This window comes from Musa acuminata, chromosome BXJ3-2 (assembly GCF_036884655.1).
Source record: "Musa acuminata AAA Group cultivar baxijiao chromosome BXJ3-2, Cavendish_Baxijiao_AAA, whole genome shotgun sequence".
Taxonomy (NCBI): Eukaryota; Viridiplantae; Streptophyta; class Magnoliopsida; order Zingiberales; family Musaceae; genus Musa; species Musa acuminata.
In genome coordinates, this window is record NC_088350.1 from 29,582,736 (window position 1) to 29,599,050 (window position 16,315).

The following is a 16,315-nucleotide window of genomic DNA, read 5'->3' on the forward strand; positions in this document are numbered from 1 at the left end:
ATAACCAACGAGGACAAGGACGAGGAAGCTTACGACGACGAGGAGATGAAGGACGTGAAATGATATGACGAGTTCTATAGGCTCATTACAGCCCCTAGCACTCAATCTACTAGTTACATTGATGGAGGAGTCTTTCATCGACCGACACCGAGGTCCAGGGTTGGTGGTGTCCTTGTGAGCATGATGTCGCAGGTAGCCCTACTCTTAGAATAGTGGAGGCACCAAAGCTATGTGGTGGCTCTCAATGTGATAGCAGTACCAATAGGATCCTTCGCCCCTTTTCACGCCCTGATTGATCTAGTGACAGTGCTGGACGTGAGCCAAGGCATGATTGGGGAGAAGCTCCAAATGCTGAAGCGCGCAATGCGACTAGTAATTTTTTCTTTGGGCTCGAGGGACCGACTCTCCATTGTTCCTTCTTAACCACCATAGGTGCTAAGTGGCTCCTCCTTTTATAAGGATGTCAAGGGAAGGTCACCGCAAATCGTGAAAAGACTTGTTTTAAAATAAATTGAAATTGAGAGGGGTTTATTTTAAACATAAATAAATAGAGACTTAACAAAAAAAACACTAGCTAAAATGAGCCTTAGCTATATATATATACTAGAAAATAACGCCGCGTTGCTTTTGTACCGCATCACCATGAAACAAAATAACGGGTATATAATAATAAATATATCGCCCGAAAAAGATATAAATAAAGTCATAAACTAAGCCGAAACAACGAATACATAACAGAAGTCGAAAGAAACGGTGCAATCACGCCTATAAAACGCTGCGTTTTGTGCGCCATCCTCTCCGTCCCCCCGCTGTCGCCTTCTCGTGCGCTCCTCTTCTCCCTGTCCTAAAACTTGTCCTTCGGTTGGCTCTTATGCCAATGTCGACGTCGCCACCGAGTCTGCTGGGAGGTGGCGGAAGCGAGGGAGAGGTCGGAGAGGAAGCCGTGAGCCTCGGCAGCCGCCGCACTGGCGACACCTCGCTGTCGCTGCCGAGGCCCGCTGACGTGGTCTGGCCGGAGCACTTCGTCGAGGCCGTCGCCACCCAGGTCGCCGTCGACGCAGCGAGCTCAGCTGGGCCGTTGGCCGCCGCTCCTGCTGTTGTCGCTGTGTTCCAGGTTCTTTCTTCCTCTTCTTCTTCTTCTATATGAGCACACCGAGTTTTCTTTGCTACTGTTCTTTCCAGTTACACTAGGTTTTGTTTTCGGCCTTCAATTTTCTTGCTTTCTGTTGTTGTTGAAATGATTTTGTAGCAATGGAACCTGAGAAATAGACTGCAGAAAGTAAAAGTATTGGGAGAACAAACTTGCTGTTCTATAGTTGCAGCGGAAACTTATATTGCGTGACACTCATTCCACTCCTCTGCTGGTTCTCCATCTTTTCGCTTTCTCTTCTCGTCTCTTTTGTTCGCTTTCCCATCTGTTTCTGACGAGGTTTCGTTCGGAGCCTCGTGACAGTGGTGGGCGGTGTATGGTGGCACTCCGTTCTTTCGACGCTTGCTTCATACTGTGCTTCACCTCGACCCATTACCATCGCTGCTACTTTGTTTACTTACGTTAAGCCGCCGGCTCAGCCGCCGCAGAAAGAAACCCTCGGCAGAGTCGCAGAGGGGGACGCAGGTGCCCTCAATATTAGAGCCCGCCTGCCCTCTCGTATATAACTCCTCTGTAGATAAATATTTTGATTTGGATCACTGTGAATCCTAGAATCTTAAATTGTTAGAACAAAACGAGTATGTTTATGAGCTCAAACATCTCGTAAAATTAAAATTAAAGAACATTGCATAAATATGAATGGATTAAAAATCATATCTTGCCTTGATATCATCTTCCTTTTTTTTATCAAAATTATTTCATCTGTGAACTCATAGATGAGATATAATGAACGTATTCTTAAATATGGATGTAGCCGCGATCTGTCCCCCACGCTGGCACTGCCCACTATTAATCAGACAACAAGGATTGAGACCCCCACCCCCATTTGGAGGCCGTCAACACATCAGCTCGCCATCTTTTTTCTTCCTTGCCGAAGAGCAAGGTGGCCGACTCCACAGTGTTCACTTTAAGGGATCAGAAAGAAGGCTATGCGGCTGTATCTTTGCCCCACCCCAAGAAAAAGGACCTAAAGAGTACTTTATTCTTGTATTGGAATTGATAAATATTTAAAATTTTTAGAACCGATGTCTCTGGAAAACAAGGAATGAGTCCTAATGGAGAAAATTGTTTATTATTATTAGGGTTTGATTTTTTTTGTTGTAAATATCCTACATATATCTAGGTTTTTATGGGAAAGAAAAAGCTGTGATGTTTTAGTGGGAGGAGAGATGTAATTTGGATTTAGATGCTCGTGGGTTTCTTTCTAGAGTATGTAGAGATGGTGAGAGAAAATATGAATAACTCTAGAGTATGTAGAGAAAATTTCTGGAGTAAATCCTTCGAGACTTACATGAAAGGATGTGTATAAGACTTTGAGGATATCTCAAGCTAGAGGACGTAAAAGGGCCTTAGCTTTGATTGTGAAATCATGTTAAATATACGTCAACTTTCTGAACATTGTTTTGATTTTCGAGTTTCTCCTCTCCATCCATGTTTCAATCTCGTTCTTAGAACCTATATGTGCGTTCTAAGATCTTCACTTTTCAACGGGAAAGAATATGCTTTCTTCCGCTTATCGTGCTCTTTTGCCTGGGAAAAATATAATCGACCACTACCTTATCTTCCTCTTACGTCTATTTGATGGCCGCTACGTTTATTGCGGTCAGACACTCTTACATGGATGTCAAATGCTCTTATTAGAACCTTTCTGCCAAAGCTTGTTCACTGCCTGCAGTGGCCATTGCCGACGAGGCTTGTCGTTTGCTTTTTGTTGATAGGATGTAGGATGTAAGAACATAGCCAAGACGAAATCAGAATCAGAGTACTCGTATGGAAAGAGAGAGAGAGAGAGAGAGAGAGAGAGAGAGAGAGAGAGAGAGAGATGTTAATGAAAAGATGTCAATGAAATGACAGCTTCTCGATCGCACGTCGCTCGCCCCTTCACCTGCAGTACAGTTTGCGGCCTTCGGTGGTGCCTGCGCCACCAAGGACGAACTTTTGGGTGGCTCTTACATGCGCGGTACAGCCACTATTTATGGACGGGCGGCACTCTCGCTGACCCGTTGCAGAACCCGATCAGGGATATAACCGCCTTCTCTTCAAACGACGATATCATGGGACCTTCCAACGTTGGAAGACGTACCTCATGCCATGGAATGGTTTATAGGTGACAGAGAGAAAGGCAAGTGCTGCGCTTTGTGGTCTCGGTTTCCATAGAACTAAGCGGGTAAGCAGCTGCAGCCGCTCGTATGTTCTCCATAGACTTCATTTCCGATGCGTTGTTTTCTTTGCTTTTGACTTGTGACTCTGGCCTTCCCTTTTCTGCTGTACGAAGAAGGGTTTTAAAGCTGCTGCTGTCTCTGCTAGCTCTCGATCGACATTAAACTATGAGCTCCATTTTCTGACCAAGTATGGAGTGGAAAGAGAGAGTCTGCTGGTCTAATGGGCATACTGCTTAGCCAAGTGAGGCTCAGCATCACTCGAACGGGGCATAAAAGTACACTGCAAAAGCCGCACGCTCTTTATTATCCATTTGTGTTGTCTTTAAGTTGCATATGGATGGAAATTTTCTTTGGATCATCATGACTCTCATTCTGAAGCAACCATACCAGAAATTTTCCACCTCAGATATCATAGTTTAGCGTGACGGAAATGCGATACGTCTACATGTCAAGTTAGTGTTACTTACTTTAGTGTGCGTGTGTGTGTGTTAATTGAATTTTCTTCCACAACTTAGAACATGTACGTAGTAAAGCTTGTTTAATTTCACAATATTCATCTTGCTTGTGCATCAAATTGCCTTTCAACTCAAGCTTACAACTTTCACTCCATTTTGCAATAATATTTGGTCAAGTGTTTTCAAATACGTATGCCAATTCGGTGGCATTTTCTGATGGCTTGGTTTTTAGCTTATGCCATAATTTCTTCGATAGGTAAAGATTGATGGAATAATTGATCGATTAACTTTCTTGAAATTTAAATTATTCATCAAAATATTTTATTTAAAATTAATGATAATACATTCATCAGATCTTTGTAATTTAATATCCTGATCCAAATAGTTGAACAGAAGGATGAGAAAGGTACTTTGAGTTTTAGTTCAAAGTACATATCTACTAAATGCTCGTACAGCATCGGCTCTTCTTTTCATCCAAGAAAAGAAAATGGAAGGGAAGGATTAGAAAGGTACAGTAAGTTTTAGTCTCGCAGCATTGTAGATTAAGTAAGAAAAGCAAAGCTACCCAATAGACGGTTTTCTCTTGTTGAGTGTTCAAAATTTATAGCCATGCTGGTTTGTGAATCTGCAGTCATTTACACCATGAATCTCTAATTTACTCTGCATGCTAAGGAATCAATGGATGCAAAGCTCGAGTAAGATTGGGTCAGCAAAGATCTACTTTTCTTCTAACGCATGGTCTTCACTGCAGGGTTTCTGGAATTTGCATCGATGCTAAGGCGGAGCTCTCTTGCATGTTCACTTTTACTGATTTCTTTTCAGTTCTGAAGAAACTTGAATTGATTCTAGTTTTGCATTGAATGCACATCAATAAGCTCACAGTTATTGCAGCTTCTACGATTGCACCATATATGAGACTCAGTATATGGGGAAATTACTGGCAGGTCTGCTCGACGTGGAGAGCCGCTTCCCTTTCGGAGCTCCTGTGGCAAGATCTCACCCGTCGCGTCTGGACCAGTCGGGATCGCTCGCCCCCGTCGTGGCGCGATGAGTTCGTCCGCCTCCACCGCACTGCCGCCAACTTCCGTGCCCGTCGCTATGCCTACTCTCACCTGCTGCCATCGTCCCCTGTCGCCCTCTCCTGCCGCCGCCTTGCCCTCTCGGATGACCACCTCGCCGCCGGCTTCCTCAACGGTTCGGTTTGCCTGTTCGATCTCCCAGCTGGACAGCTGCTCGCCACCTACTGGGCCAACCCTCACCTCGACCGCCTCGGTCGCTTCTCCCGGGCCATCTCAGGCATCGTCCTCGCCGAACCCGACGAACGCCTCGCCTTCGCTTCCCAGGATGGAGACGTCCATGTGGTGAGACTCAGCATCGCTGGCTCCGTCCAACGGGCCCATGTCGGGAACCTTATGGAGGATGGAACGCTGGTCGACTTCACCGGAAACGGTCGGTGGTGGGTGGGCTTGTTCGCAGGCGTTCCCGGCCGGTCCTGGCGCGTCTGGGACGCCGCCACCGAGCAGCTGGTCTACGTGGGTGGCACCTTGACGGACCCCGACGCAGTCTTGGGATGGCACATGCTCATTGACTTGTCCAGTCCGTTGGTCGGCCGCGTGAGGATCGTGGAGCCAGGGTTTGCGGTCGGATTCACCGATTCAATCATGGAGGTCGTGGATCTCAATGACACTGGAGCAATGGTAATCCGGCTTGAGCTCCCGCACGGCGCAGTCGTGGACTCAGTGGACGCATGCGAGGACCGGGTGATCGTAGTGGACTCGCGGGGCCTGGCCATGGTGCACTGGGTGCCTGCACTGCAGGAGATATGCAGGTTTAGCACGTTGAGGAGGGCGGAGGACCAGCATGAGCTGGGGGAGATGAGCGTGTGCATGAACAGGAATTATGCAGTGGTGCACTCTGCCGATCGAATCCGGATGTGGGATGCGACGACCGGCGAGTACTTGTACAGCTTCAGGGAGCGGATAGGAGAGGCGGTCGTGGTGGCTGCCAGTGACCGCTACGTCGCCGCTTGGGCCACCGATACCGGGTTGCACTTGTGGGATTTTGGAGACATGTAAGTAGAAGAGAACAAGCGGTCGAGTGTCTACAGAAGTAGATAGAACTGGCTGTCGGTGATGGTTATGTTGTTTGCTTGGGATTGAGAGACCAGATGATATGAATGCATGATTGATTATTTCGCATATAAACAAGAAGAAGTTGCTGACGGATGCACGAGTGCAGGCGGAGGGTTAGCATTCGGAAGAAAAAACAGGGAAGGGGAAGCGAAGAAGGTTTGGTTTTATGTCATCGATGATTAGGGTTTTATGTCATCGATGATTAGGGTTTGGTTTTATGTAATCTTGATGATATCGGAACAAGGCTGCATATCCCCTTGCTTTTAGGTTCACATTGGATATGGATAAAAACATAAATTAAAGGTATATTATTATTATTATCTTATGGTTAACAATTTTTGAACTAATGATTTAGAGTTTTTATTAAGTAAAATAGAACATAAATTAAAGAGTTTTTATTAAGTATTTTGAGTGAAGTATTACGGCAAAAGACACTTTCCCTCTCTATATCTTCACCTTAATCTTTTGTAATTATAATAGAATAATCAAACTCACATGGACTACAACTTCTGAATGATATGATCCAGTTTACATCTCTCGGGAGCAGTGATGTATCAACAGTAGCAATGACAGTAGTGTAATCCGGCGCGAACATTGCATTCTCCTCCCCTGCAGTCTGACATGCACCAAGTGTTGCAGGCGTCGTTGTCAGCGGCTCCCAAGCAATGCTCGGTACCATTCCATTTATGGTGATCCTTACAGCATAGATCCTGCGCAGTAGAATAATCTTGCATCCAATGCAAAAACCACATCAGTGTCTGCAAGTCTTGTATTCAATGTAACAAGGAAAAAAAATACAGACTCAAAAGAATAACATCTTACTGGAAGCAGCGATCAGCAAACATAGGATGAGAAGGGAAGCCACTCCAGCACGAGACATGGTTGATTGTATGATGGTAATAATAATACGTTGCTTTGACTTAGCTCACTCCGAAAGAGATTATTTTGATGGTATTATGCTGTCTCGTTGGGTGCCATCTTATTTATGTTTCGTTTTGAGACTATTTACGTGAGGAAAATATTCAAACTGAATCCGTTTCGTATCTTCTTATTCCTTTGGTTATTTTGCATCTTCCCAATAAGAAAATTTGTGAATCCAATCGGGAGAAGAACTTGTTATTTCTATAAAATCATGATTTGGTACGTCATCATGGAAAGTTTTTATTTATTCGTAAACATGGTAAAAAAAAAAAAAAGCGACTAGATTCCATTTGAGGACTTTCCTTTTTGAAACAATTATTCCTTTCGGCTGTAATTTCATTTGTTCCTCGATGACAAGCTTTTTGGGTTGGAAATTCATATTCCATGTAAGTTTGTGTCACACTTAAGGTTAGCAAATTTTGAAAAATAATAATGTAAAATTCAGAGAGCTTTAGGTAAATTAAGATACATGAGTCATATCCACGTCTTTGGTAATCATCATGAAATCTGCGAGAATAATTTTGTGAGATTATCGAATATTATTTGGATGTGAGAAGTCGCTTGAATCGTCGAACATTACGATTGGCCATGTTATGCTAACCATATCGGTCATTACTCCTATGTGTTGGGTTGACGAGGCATCTGAGCTAGTGGTGATATATCGTTCATCTAAGTCTAACATGAACGATACTTGTGTTCAAATTTGATATTGTCGAAGATAATGGACACTACATAATTGGATTCTAACTATATCGGGATATGAGATGTTTTATGGTCAGATTTGATTGTGTTGGATATATATGACACTTTATGATTGGATTCAATTACATTAGAGATTAAAGATGATTCATGACTAGATTCGATCGCATCGGAGGATGGAGGATACATGCCTCACCAATTAGGCTATGTCACCTCACCAAGCAGCTAGCTGATGTGCTACTAGTCGACCATGCTAGTGTGCTGTATTCTGTTTGTCAAATGATAAGATATATTTTGGGTTCAAGACACGTCACAACCGATGCCATGCCACGCTACAGCTGAGTCAGCAATGGGAGCACCCCCACGCGCCGATTGACATTTTACTTGAATGCTAATCTTTGCTTCGTCTCATTGAAGCATTTAGGCTTGGGCTATTTTATAGAGAGATTTGGTAACCATCAAGATTAAGTAGAGTTAATCCACAATAATAAATTTTCAAAACCAAATCTTCCATTCCATTGGGCATTACGATTGGCATTGCTGTGTTTGACTTACGAGGTGTTCAAACAAGTGTCAAGCTAAACGATCCCATTATCGTATATCAGAAACTTGGGTTTAGGCCTTTGCGATTAATGGTTAAGTCTCCGTTTATGTTCTCATCAAACCCTTAATCGGGAAAGATTTGTCTGTAAAGATTTAATGAATAATAATATGTTTTAATATTTTTCATAATAAGTTAATGGGTCAGTTATTATATCAAGTGAGATGATGTTATTTACCTTTAATCTTATTGTCCTATTTAATTCCTCAACTTATTCTTTTGAAATTAGAATAGATGAAGTATCAACTATTTGTTCAAATAAGAATCATGTCATTTGTTTCCTAAAATACTTCTTTCTTTTAAAATTCAAGATCGAAGTTTGGGTACATGGACTATCTCATACTTGTTCATGCCGTGATGCACTAATAGTAGTATTATAGTGGATCTGAAGTGGCTGATATATTAGCATCACATATAGCAAGCGTGTCATCATCTTAGTCACTCACTAGTATCATGCACTAACTAGCAATGATCTTATTTCTATGTAAACGCATCATCGATTGACATATGTTGAATCATAAATTTTTGTTAATAGTATAACTAATTGATAAACGATTTAATATTTGATGAACGGATGGTGTAATGGCCGAGAATCAAGTGGACATAGATTGTTAATGGACCATTGGCTAGGGATAGTAGCTTCTCTGTAAGAAATATTTATGCAAAGGAGTCACAATTAAAAAGGTTATGCTTGAAAGCCTATTGTATTTAAAAAAGTAGAAATCGAGCACCTCCATTAAAGCACAATGATGTATGAGTCAAAATGGATTGTAATAGAGAGCTCGACAAATATATTATACTACGATGCCTTCCTAAAATTAGTGTGTTGAGAAAGAATTTTAGTTTGTGATTCACAAGTGTCCTCGAGGGATGACGTTGAGATTCCCATGACTATATGATGGATAATTCAGAGTACTAAATATAATGGGGAGATGATGATGCGCTGATGATAGGTAGCGAAGGGAAGAAGTATGTGGTTGTCGTGGCACGTGTGTCGCATAGCCACGATATGAAAAGTTGAGCTATTTATCATTCACACCCTGTCGTGATTAAATTATTGAAGGATAATTTATTTATTTTATCACTTACTGGTTTTTATCGAATAATATCTTTCTATTTAAAATTTAATCAAGTACACCTTGCAATAAATAAATAAATAAATAAATAAATGTCATTGTTCTTTCAAGTTTGTTGGGTGAGTTATGTCAAATGGAATGAGTAAATTGGATCAAATTGGATCAGGATCTTTCATTTGTCGTTTTGTGGCTCATTTATTCTCGCTTATTTATTATTATTCTTCTTTTTTATAATTATATATTTTTTTTTCTATCATCGTCTTTTGTTTTCTTTTTTTCTTTTCCGATCGAGGAGTAAAAGGAGGAAGATGAAGATGGATACGATGGAAGGAGGAAACGAAGAAGAAAATATATGAAGAAGAAAAGTACAATATGAGGAGGAGGAGGAAAGGGAGTAAGAAGAAAAAAAAAGCCCGACTGACTTTTACGTTAAATTCAACCGAATTATTAATGATTCAAATTTTTTTTTAAAAATGATGGATGTAGGAGGGTAAAATGAATATATATTTTTTAAAAAAGTAATTTTTTGAGGATAAAACGCCAATTAATGAGCCTATAAGTCTCAATCTTGATGCTATCGGAACAAGGCCGCGTGTGTCGTTGCTTTTACGTTCACATCGGATATCGATAAAAACATAAATTAAAAGTATACATTTATTACCTTATAATTAAGCATTTTGAGCTAATGGTTTAGAGTTTTTATTAAGTTAAGGAGAACATAAATTAAAGAGTTTTTATTAAGTATTTTGAGCAAAGCATTATGGCAAAAGACACGTCAAACTCTTTTTCCCTCTCTAAAATTCAACCACGATAATTTATTCCTTGTTTTTATTCATAATAATCAAACACACATGAATCATAACTTGTGAATCATATGATCTTATATAAGTAGCAATTTAGTGCATTGTTTTAGACTTGTTAGAAGTTGACGTTCGAGTCGTACGTGGCCCCTGGTCTCCAACCCGCGGGGATGACGTTGGTGGCAACGATGGTCTTGCTCGACACGGCGGAGGTCAGCCGGATCGAAGCTGGACCAGGCACTGGCGCGTTCAGCTTCCAAAGGGCGCCCCACGAATTCTGCATGGGCGTCCACGAGCTCCCCTGCCCCACTTCGACGGCCGAGATCTCGCCGTCCCCATTTACGAACTCGGGGAGCACGGCCAAGTAGTTTGAGTTGGATCCGTCGTCCACCCTGAAGGCGACGTGAAAGCCCGGGTAGCTGCAGGGCACTCTACGAAGCCACAGGAGAGTATGTTAGGATAAGGGTGTTCGAGTGGCAGTTGAGTTCCGGGTTGGGGTTGTCACCTGGCGTATTGTATTTGAATGGAGCCCACGCTGCGAAGCGCATCGGCTTGGCCAGGCTTCGCCATGGCCCCGAAGGCAGCCCCGCTGAGGTCAAAATGGACGGCGTCGGAAGCACACGGGCCGCCGGGGCACTGGTCCGTGATGACCACGGTCACCGGACTCCCGGAGCATGCAGGGTTCGCCGTGCACGCAACCTGATCCGATCAGTTCCATCATCAATCTGTCTCCCAGCATTATCTACGTTGCAAATGAGACAATCTAGCTAGCTGGCTAAGGCGTGTATACCTGATAGCAAGCACCACATCCCTTGCCTGATTTGTACAGCGAAGTACCACCTGCTGCTATCTTGGAATCGAACGGAGCCTTGGCAACCCCATCACCATATCCGCATGCGCCACCTGTATATATTATACACATACATGCTGATCCACTATTTCACGTATGCTCTCATGCATACTTCAGAACGTAACGCAGGAACATTGTAGACATTACCAGTACTTCCAGGGCCTTCGGCGGCCCCGTACCAGGTGGCTACAGCCGGCGACATGGCCAAGTCAGTGTCGGACGAGTTCATGCGGTTGTAGCAAGCGCAGGGGCGGAGCAGGGAAAGGAAACCAACGAAAACAAGAAGAGAAGAGAGACGACGAAAGGAGGAGGCCATGGCTGCAAAGACTTCCATTGCCTGAATCTAACTTTTCCTACGGTGTCTTATAAAGAGACTATTTTGATGGTATTATGCTGTCTCGTTGGTGCCATCCTATTTATATTTAACTTTGAGAATATTTACACAAGGAAAATATTCAAACTGAATCCGTTTGGTATTGCTTATTGCTTTGGTTATTTTGTCTCAAAATTTGTGAATCCAGTAGGTAGACGAATTTGATATTTCTATAAAATCATGATTTGGAAATTTTTATTTATTTATTTGAAAACACGGTAAAAAATAAAAGCGACTGTCTTTCATTTGAGGACTTTCCTTTTGAAGCATTTCTTCCTTTTCCTATCGATTGGGATTTCATTTCTTTCTCTACGACAAACTAATAATAAAATTACTAATAAAAGCATTTCTTCCGCTATTTGAGACAAAAATTCATATTCCAAAAGTAAGCTTGTCTCACGCTTAGGTTAGTAATTTTTTTTAAAAAAATTAATAAAAAATTCAGAGAGTTTACATAACTCTACGTAAATTAAAATACTTGAGTCCTATCAATGACTTTGGTAATTGTCATGAAATCTACGAGAATAGTTTCATAGGATTATCGAATATTACCTGGATACGAGAAGTCGCTTAAATCGTCGAGCATTACGATTGGCCACATTATGCTAACCACTGCTTGTACATCATTCATCTAGGTCTAACATGAAGGACACTTTATGTTCAAATTCGATCTCATCACAGATAATGGATACTTCATGATTGGATTAAACTAATAGCAACTAAGATTTCCCGTGATAGCAACTAAGATTTTCCTAACTACATGAGAATATATTGTTGCTCAGTTGAGGAAAATCGTTTCTCCTAATTTGTATAAATAGGGAGCACCATATTAAACACAAAGATATCTTCTTCATTTCATTCTTAACATGATATCAGAGCCATTCTTGCCTTAGCAAGATTTCCTTGGCGACAGCAACTCTGATCTTGCAGCGATCGCTGCTGTTACGATACCCTCTCTCTTTCTCACTGTCTGACGTCACCCCGCTACCAGTTTTCTCCTCCCTACGTCGGACGTTGAACAAGCATCATAAGTTTGCACGTTAACTTGATGGGAACTTACCTTCGCACCCAGCACCTGGTGAGTAGCTATTTGTGTACTTGCAACTGTTCGTTTTACCTTCTAAAATTATTGTTTTCTCCTTTCTCTCTTGCACTCAAGGTACTCGTTAAATTGCTTATAAAGCTTTCCTCTTCATGAGACGTCGGGACTTGTTCGTCGCTCATTTTCAATCTAATCAACATTCTGTTTTACAGATCTTTTGGGACCTGTACGAGGTTGCAACTAGGCTGACTCTTTGCGGACGCATATGTTGCAAGGGCACTTTATGACTTAGGCAATCCTAGCTAAGTCCAAGGAGTTGGCGCATGGGTGCTTCACGACTTAGGCAGATCCAACTAAGTCCGTGACTTTGCTGCAAGGGTGCCTCGCGACTTAGACAATTCCAGCTAAGTTCGTGACATTGGGGTATCAAGCACTACCGGTATCCAATACCCATGTGTTATTATAAGAGTGACAAATGGAGACCGATCATGAATGTACCTGAAGCTTCTCCAAGCTTCTGTTTCACCCTCTCTACAAGGTACTCTTTGTAGTTCATCTTCCAGTGCCCATCTTTACCAGAGTGGAAGCACTGGCCTTTGTCCGTTGCCGTGTCATTTTTAGCAACCTTTGCTTTACCTGGTCTGCCCTTGCCCTTCTTAAGGGACTTTTCTCCTTTCCTTTTTTTTATGGTCTCCCTAGTGTAGAGAACTGGCTTCTCCTTTTTTATGGTGCTCTCTGCCTCCCTCAACATATTGAGGAGCTTTAGGAGAGTTACCTCAAGCTTATTCATTTTAAAATTCATTATGAACTATGAAAAGGAATCTGATAGGGACTGAAGCACAATGTCCACACATAAGTTATCCTCTAGAATCATTCCTAGACCTGTGAGTTTCTCTATCAACTCAATCATTTTTAGGACATTGTTCTGAACCGATGTCCCCTTAGTCATCCTTGCGTGAAAGAGACTCTTGGATATCTCATATCGCTGAGTCCTTCCTTATTCCTCAAACAATTTGCGGACATGTAGGAGAATAGATCTGACATCCATCTTTTCATGTTGTCTCTGTAACTCAGGAGTCATAGAGCCCAACATGTAACACTGAGCAAGAGTGGAATCATCAATGTACTTCACGTAACGAGTGATCACATCCTCACTTGCCCCTTCCTCGGGCGTAGGCATCACTGTATCAAGGACGTACACGATTTTCTCCCTCGTGAGAATAATTCTCAAGTTCCAGAGCCAATCAGTATAATTTGGACCAGTGAGGCGGTTGACATCAAGTATGCCAAATAAGGGATTTGAAAGTGACATTTTCTAAAAATAAAGATGTAGTAGAAATAAATAACATGCAGATTTTACAAAAAATAAACAATCAAAATATTGACTTCTATCTTAATATGCTCTCACTATTTTACTAGTGAGTCGCGACACCCTTAGCACGTGAAACGGAAGTCTCCGATAGACTTCTAATAGGGATTATATTATGACTCGGGCCTGATGGGCTAACTGGCCTATATCAACTTCGTTTGGTCTAAACCACTGACCAAAATGCTTAAGCTAAAGTTGATAGTAGTACACTCATCAGACCCTTATAAGTCGGGTGTTACAATCACCCCTACTCAAAGACTTGACGTCCTCGTCAAGCCCCAACATAACCCAGATCAAACCCTAGCATAGTGAATGTGAGGCGTAGCCACCAAATATTATGACTCGGGCCTGATGGGCTAACTGGCCTATCAACTTCGTTTGGTCTAAACCACTGACCAAAATGCTTAAGCTGAAGTTGATAGTAGTACACTCATCAGACCCTTATAAGTCATTCTTAATCCTGCCCACTTTCGATGTGGGACTAATCAGGGGTGTTACAGATTAAGATACAATCAGCGTCTTAGTGTAACCTCGAGGGACTTGACCAATCACACTAAGCCCAAAACGTATGCAACTCTTGTCGATCATAGCTCTTTATGATTCACGCCTTGTTTGGCCTCCAAATCACTATGATCTCGAGAGACTCGACCAACCATGATGTTCGGTTAAGTCAACACCATCGTTACAAGATGAGTCTAATTTGATGATATACTCTCGAGGGACTCGACCAAGTATACCATGTCCTCAGGTCATCGGTGACATCTCTATATCGTAGGCAAGATAGCGAATCGCGATATATGTGAGCCTCGTGGGACTCGACCGACTCAACCTACACCGGGAATTGGTCCCTACCTATAACGATGGAAGGTCACGTGGGTCAATCTAATGACCTTACGTTTACCAATTTAATATTATCGATAGAGGGGTTTCTATGATTTGGTCTCCTAATATAACATGTCACACATATACATATTTAATATATATATATATATATATATATATATATATATATATATATATATATATATATATATATATATATATATATATATATATATATATATATCTATATCGCATGCAAATATATATACATATCTAATAGGTGTATAAGCAATTACACCAGATAATCATGTACCACAGCCTAATGTGATCAGGCCCAAGCCAGTGGGCCTAATCACTCACATCAAGATCTATGTGTGCGGCGGTGCATCTCCATATCCTATGATTGTCCATCTCGTCCTCGTTAGCTTTGTGGATATCTCGATGCATCTCCATGCATCGCGATTGTCCGTCTCATGGGTCCCGTTATCGCTTCCACGCTCTCACTGCGCCTCATCGTGTGATTACATACATCATAAGCACGCAGGCGAGAAATAAAAATAGAGGCTCGCAAGCCCCAATAATAATAATCACAAGTACATACATCACACGTTCATGATCATATGTCTACTTTTGATACATTACATATATAAATCATCATCATATATGACTACTAGATAATAAAAATAATAATAATCAATTAAAATTTTTAATTAATTAATATTTTTTGAAATCAGAGACATATAAGGAATTTTCTAAATTCCGAGGGGTATTTTTCGTAATTTGGACAGAGGACAGAACTGAAATTTTTGAAATTTCAAGGGGCAAAACTGTATTTTGCCCTAAGATGCCCTAATGCCCTCTACCCTGCTGCTATCGCCGCCGTCGCCACCCCGCCGGCGGCGACCTGTGAGGCGGGGGGGCGTTGCCCTCGCCGCCCGCAGGCGATGCTGCCCCTGCAGGTGGACGCCCCCGCGGGCGCCGTCGCCTCGGCGGACGGTTCTGCCCGCGGGGCAGCTCCCGCAGGCGGTGTTGGCCCGCCGGGCGGCCGCCAATGCGAGGGGTTTTGCCCGCGGGAGCAGCGGTCACAGGCACCGCTGCAATGCGGCGCCTCACCCCGCGGGAGAAGCGACCGCAGTCGCCTCTGCCCGCGGGCTGCCAGCCCCGCCGACGGCAAGCCTGCTGCAAGCAGGCCGTCGGCCGGCTGTTGCAGGCACAGCACTTTGCGCATACGCCGGCGCTGTGCAGCCTGGCTGCGGCAGCCGCTGCATGTGGCTACAGGCACGCAGATCGAGGGTAGCAACTGTTGTTGTCCATCCTTATTTTGGGTCAACAATTTTGACTTCAAAAGTTTTTCCAAAACACAATACATGCAGTTCAAAACCAATCTATCATACGAATAGCTTGACTTTGATATTATTATTGGGAAATCTTGGGGGCGACATCACATGCAAAGTGAAAGAACAAAAACATAAAATCCCCAATTTCCCAAAAAGATATTCATCGTCGTGCGAAAATTAGTGCGTAAAAATCTACGAAACAAACTACGTATAGAATAGATTATGTTACATAGGGAGATCATATAGGAGAGGGTGAAGGAGGTCAAGCATAGGCCTCCTCTAAGGTGGAGAGGGGAGGAGAATATGAGAGGCAAGCAAATGCTAAGCCTATGAACCACTGAATCCCTCCTATTTATAGAGGTCCCCTGTCAAACCCTAATGGATCATCCCCTATTGGGTATTAGATCTGCATCCAACTACCCAAGCCTCTTAGATTAGTGGATCTCTATCCAATAATCTCTTATGGGCTCTTATTGAATCTCATCTATATGATCCAATAAGTCAGGGGCTCCAACGGATATCTCAT

The 16,315-nt window shown here is 42.5% G+C and overlaps 2 protein-coding genes across 2 annotated transcripts; one reads left to right on the forward strand and one right to left on the reverse strand.

Annotated features, from left to right (window-relative positions):
• Positions 1-877: 877 nt before the first annotated feature.
• Positions 878-5,842, forward strand: LOC103976274 (transcriptional regulator STERILE APETALA-like). The gene is made up of 2 exons (XM_009391478.2): positions 878-1,114; positions 4,712-5,842. The coding sequence occupies exons 1-2, from the start codon at positions 878-880 to the stop codon at positions 5,840-5,842; spliced, it is 1,368 nt and encodes a 455-aa protein (XP_009389753.2).
• A 4,272-nt stretch (positions 5,843-10,114) lies between these two features.
• On the reverse strand, positions 10,115-11,180 carry LOC135631588 (expansin-B15-like). The gene is made up of 4 exons (XM_065139325.1): positions 10,994-11,180; positions 10,787-10,899; positions 10,502-10,695; positions 10,115-10,427 (listed from the first exon to the last, which is right to left on the reverse strand). Exons 1-4 carry the CDS (start codon positions 11,178-11,180, stop codon positions 10,115-10,117), a joined length of 807 nt encoding a protein of 268 aa, XP_064995397.1.
• Positions 11,181-16,315: the final 5,135 nt, after the last annotated feature.

Bases quoted from the DNA above. Each gene is read 5' to 3' on its own strand.
- LOC103976274 (XM_009391478.2), top strand. From the start codon at position 878: ATGTCGACGTCGCCACCGAGTCTGCTGGGAGGTGGCGGAAGCGAGGGA. The intron at 1,115-4,711 runs GTTCTTTCTTCC...AATTACTGGCAG, and splicing joins CTGTTGTCGCTGTGTTCCAG to GTCTGCTCGACGTGGAGAGC.
- LOC135631588 (XM_065139325.1), bottom strand. From the start codon at position 11,180: ATGGAAGTCTTTGCAGCCATGGCCTCCTCCTTTCGTCGTCTCTCTTCT. The intron at 10,900-10,993 runs GTAATGTCTACA...TAATATATACAG, and splicing joins CGAAGGCCCTGGAAGTACTG to GTGGCGCATGCGGATATGGT. The intron at 10,696-10,786 runs GTATACACGCCT...TGATCGGATCAG, and splicing joins GATGTGGTGCTTGCTATCAG to GTTGCGTGCACGGCGAACCC.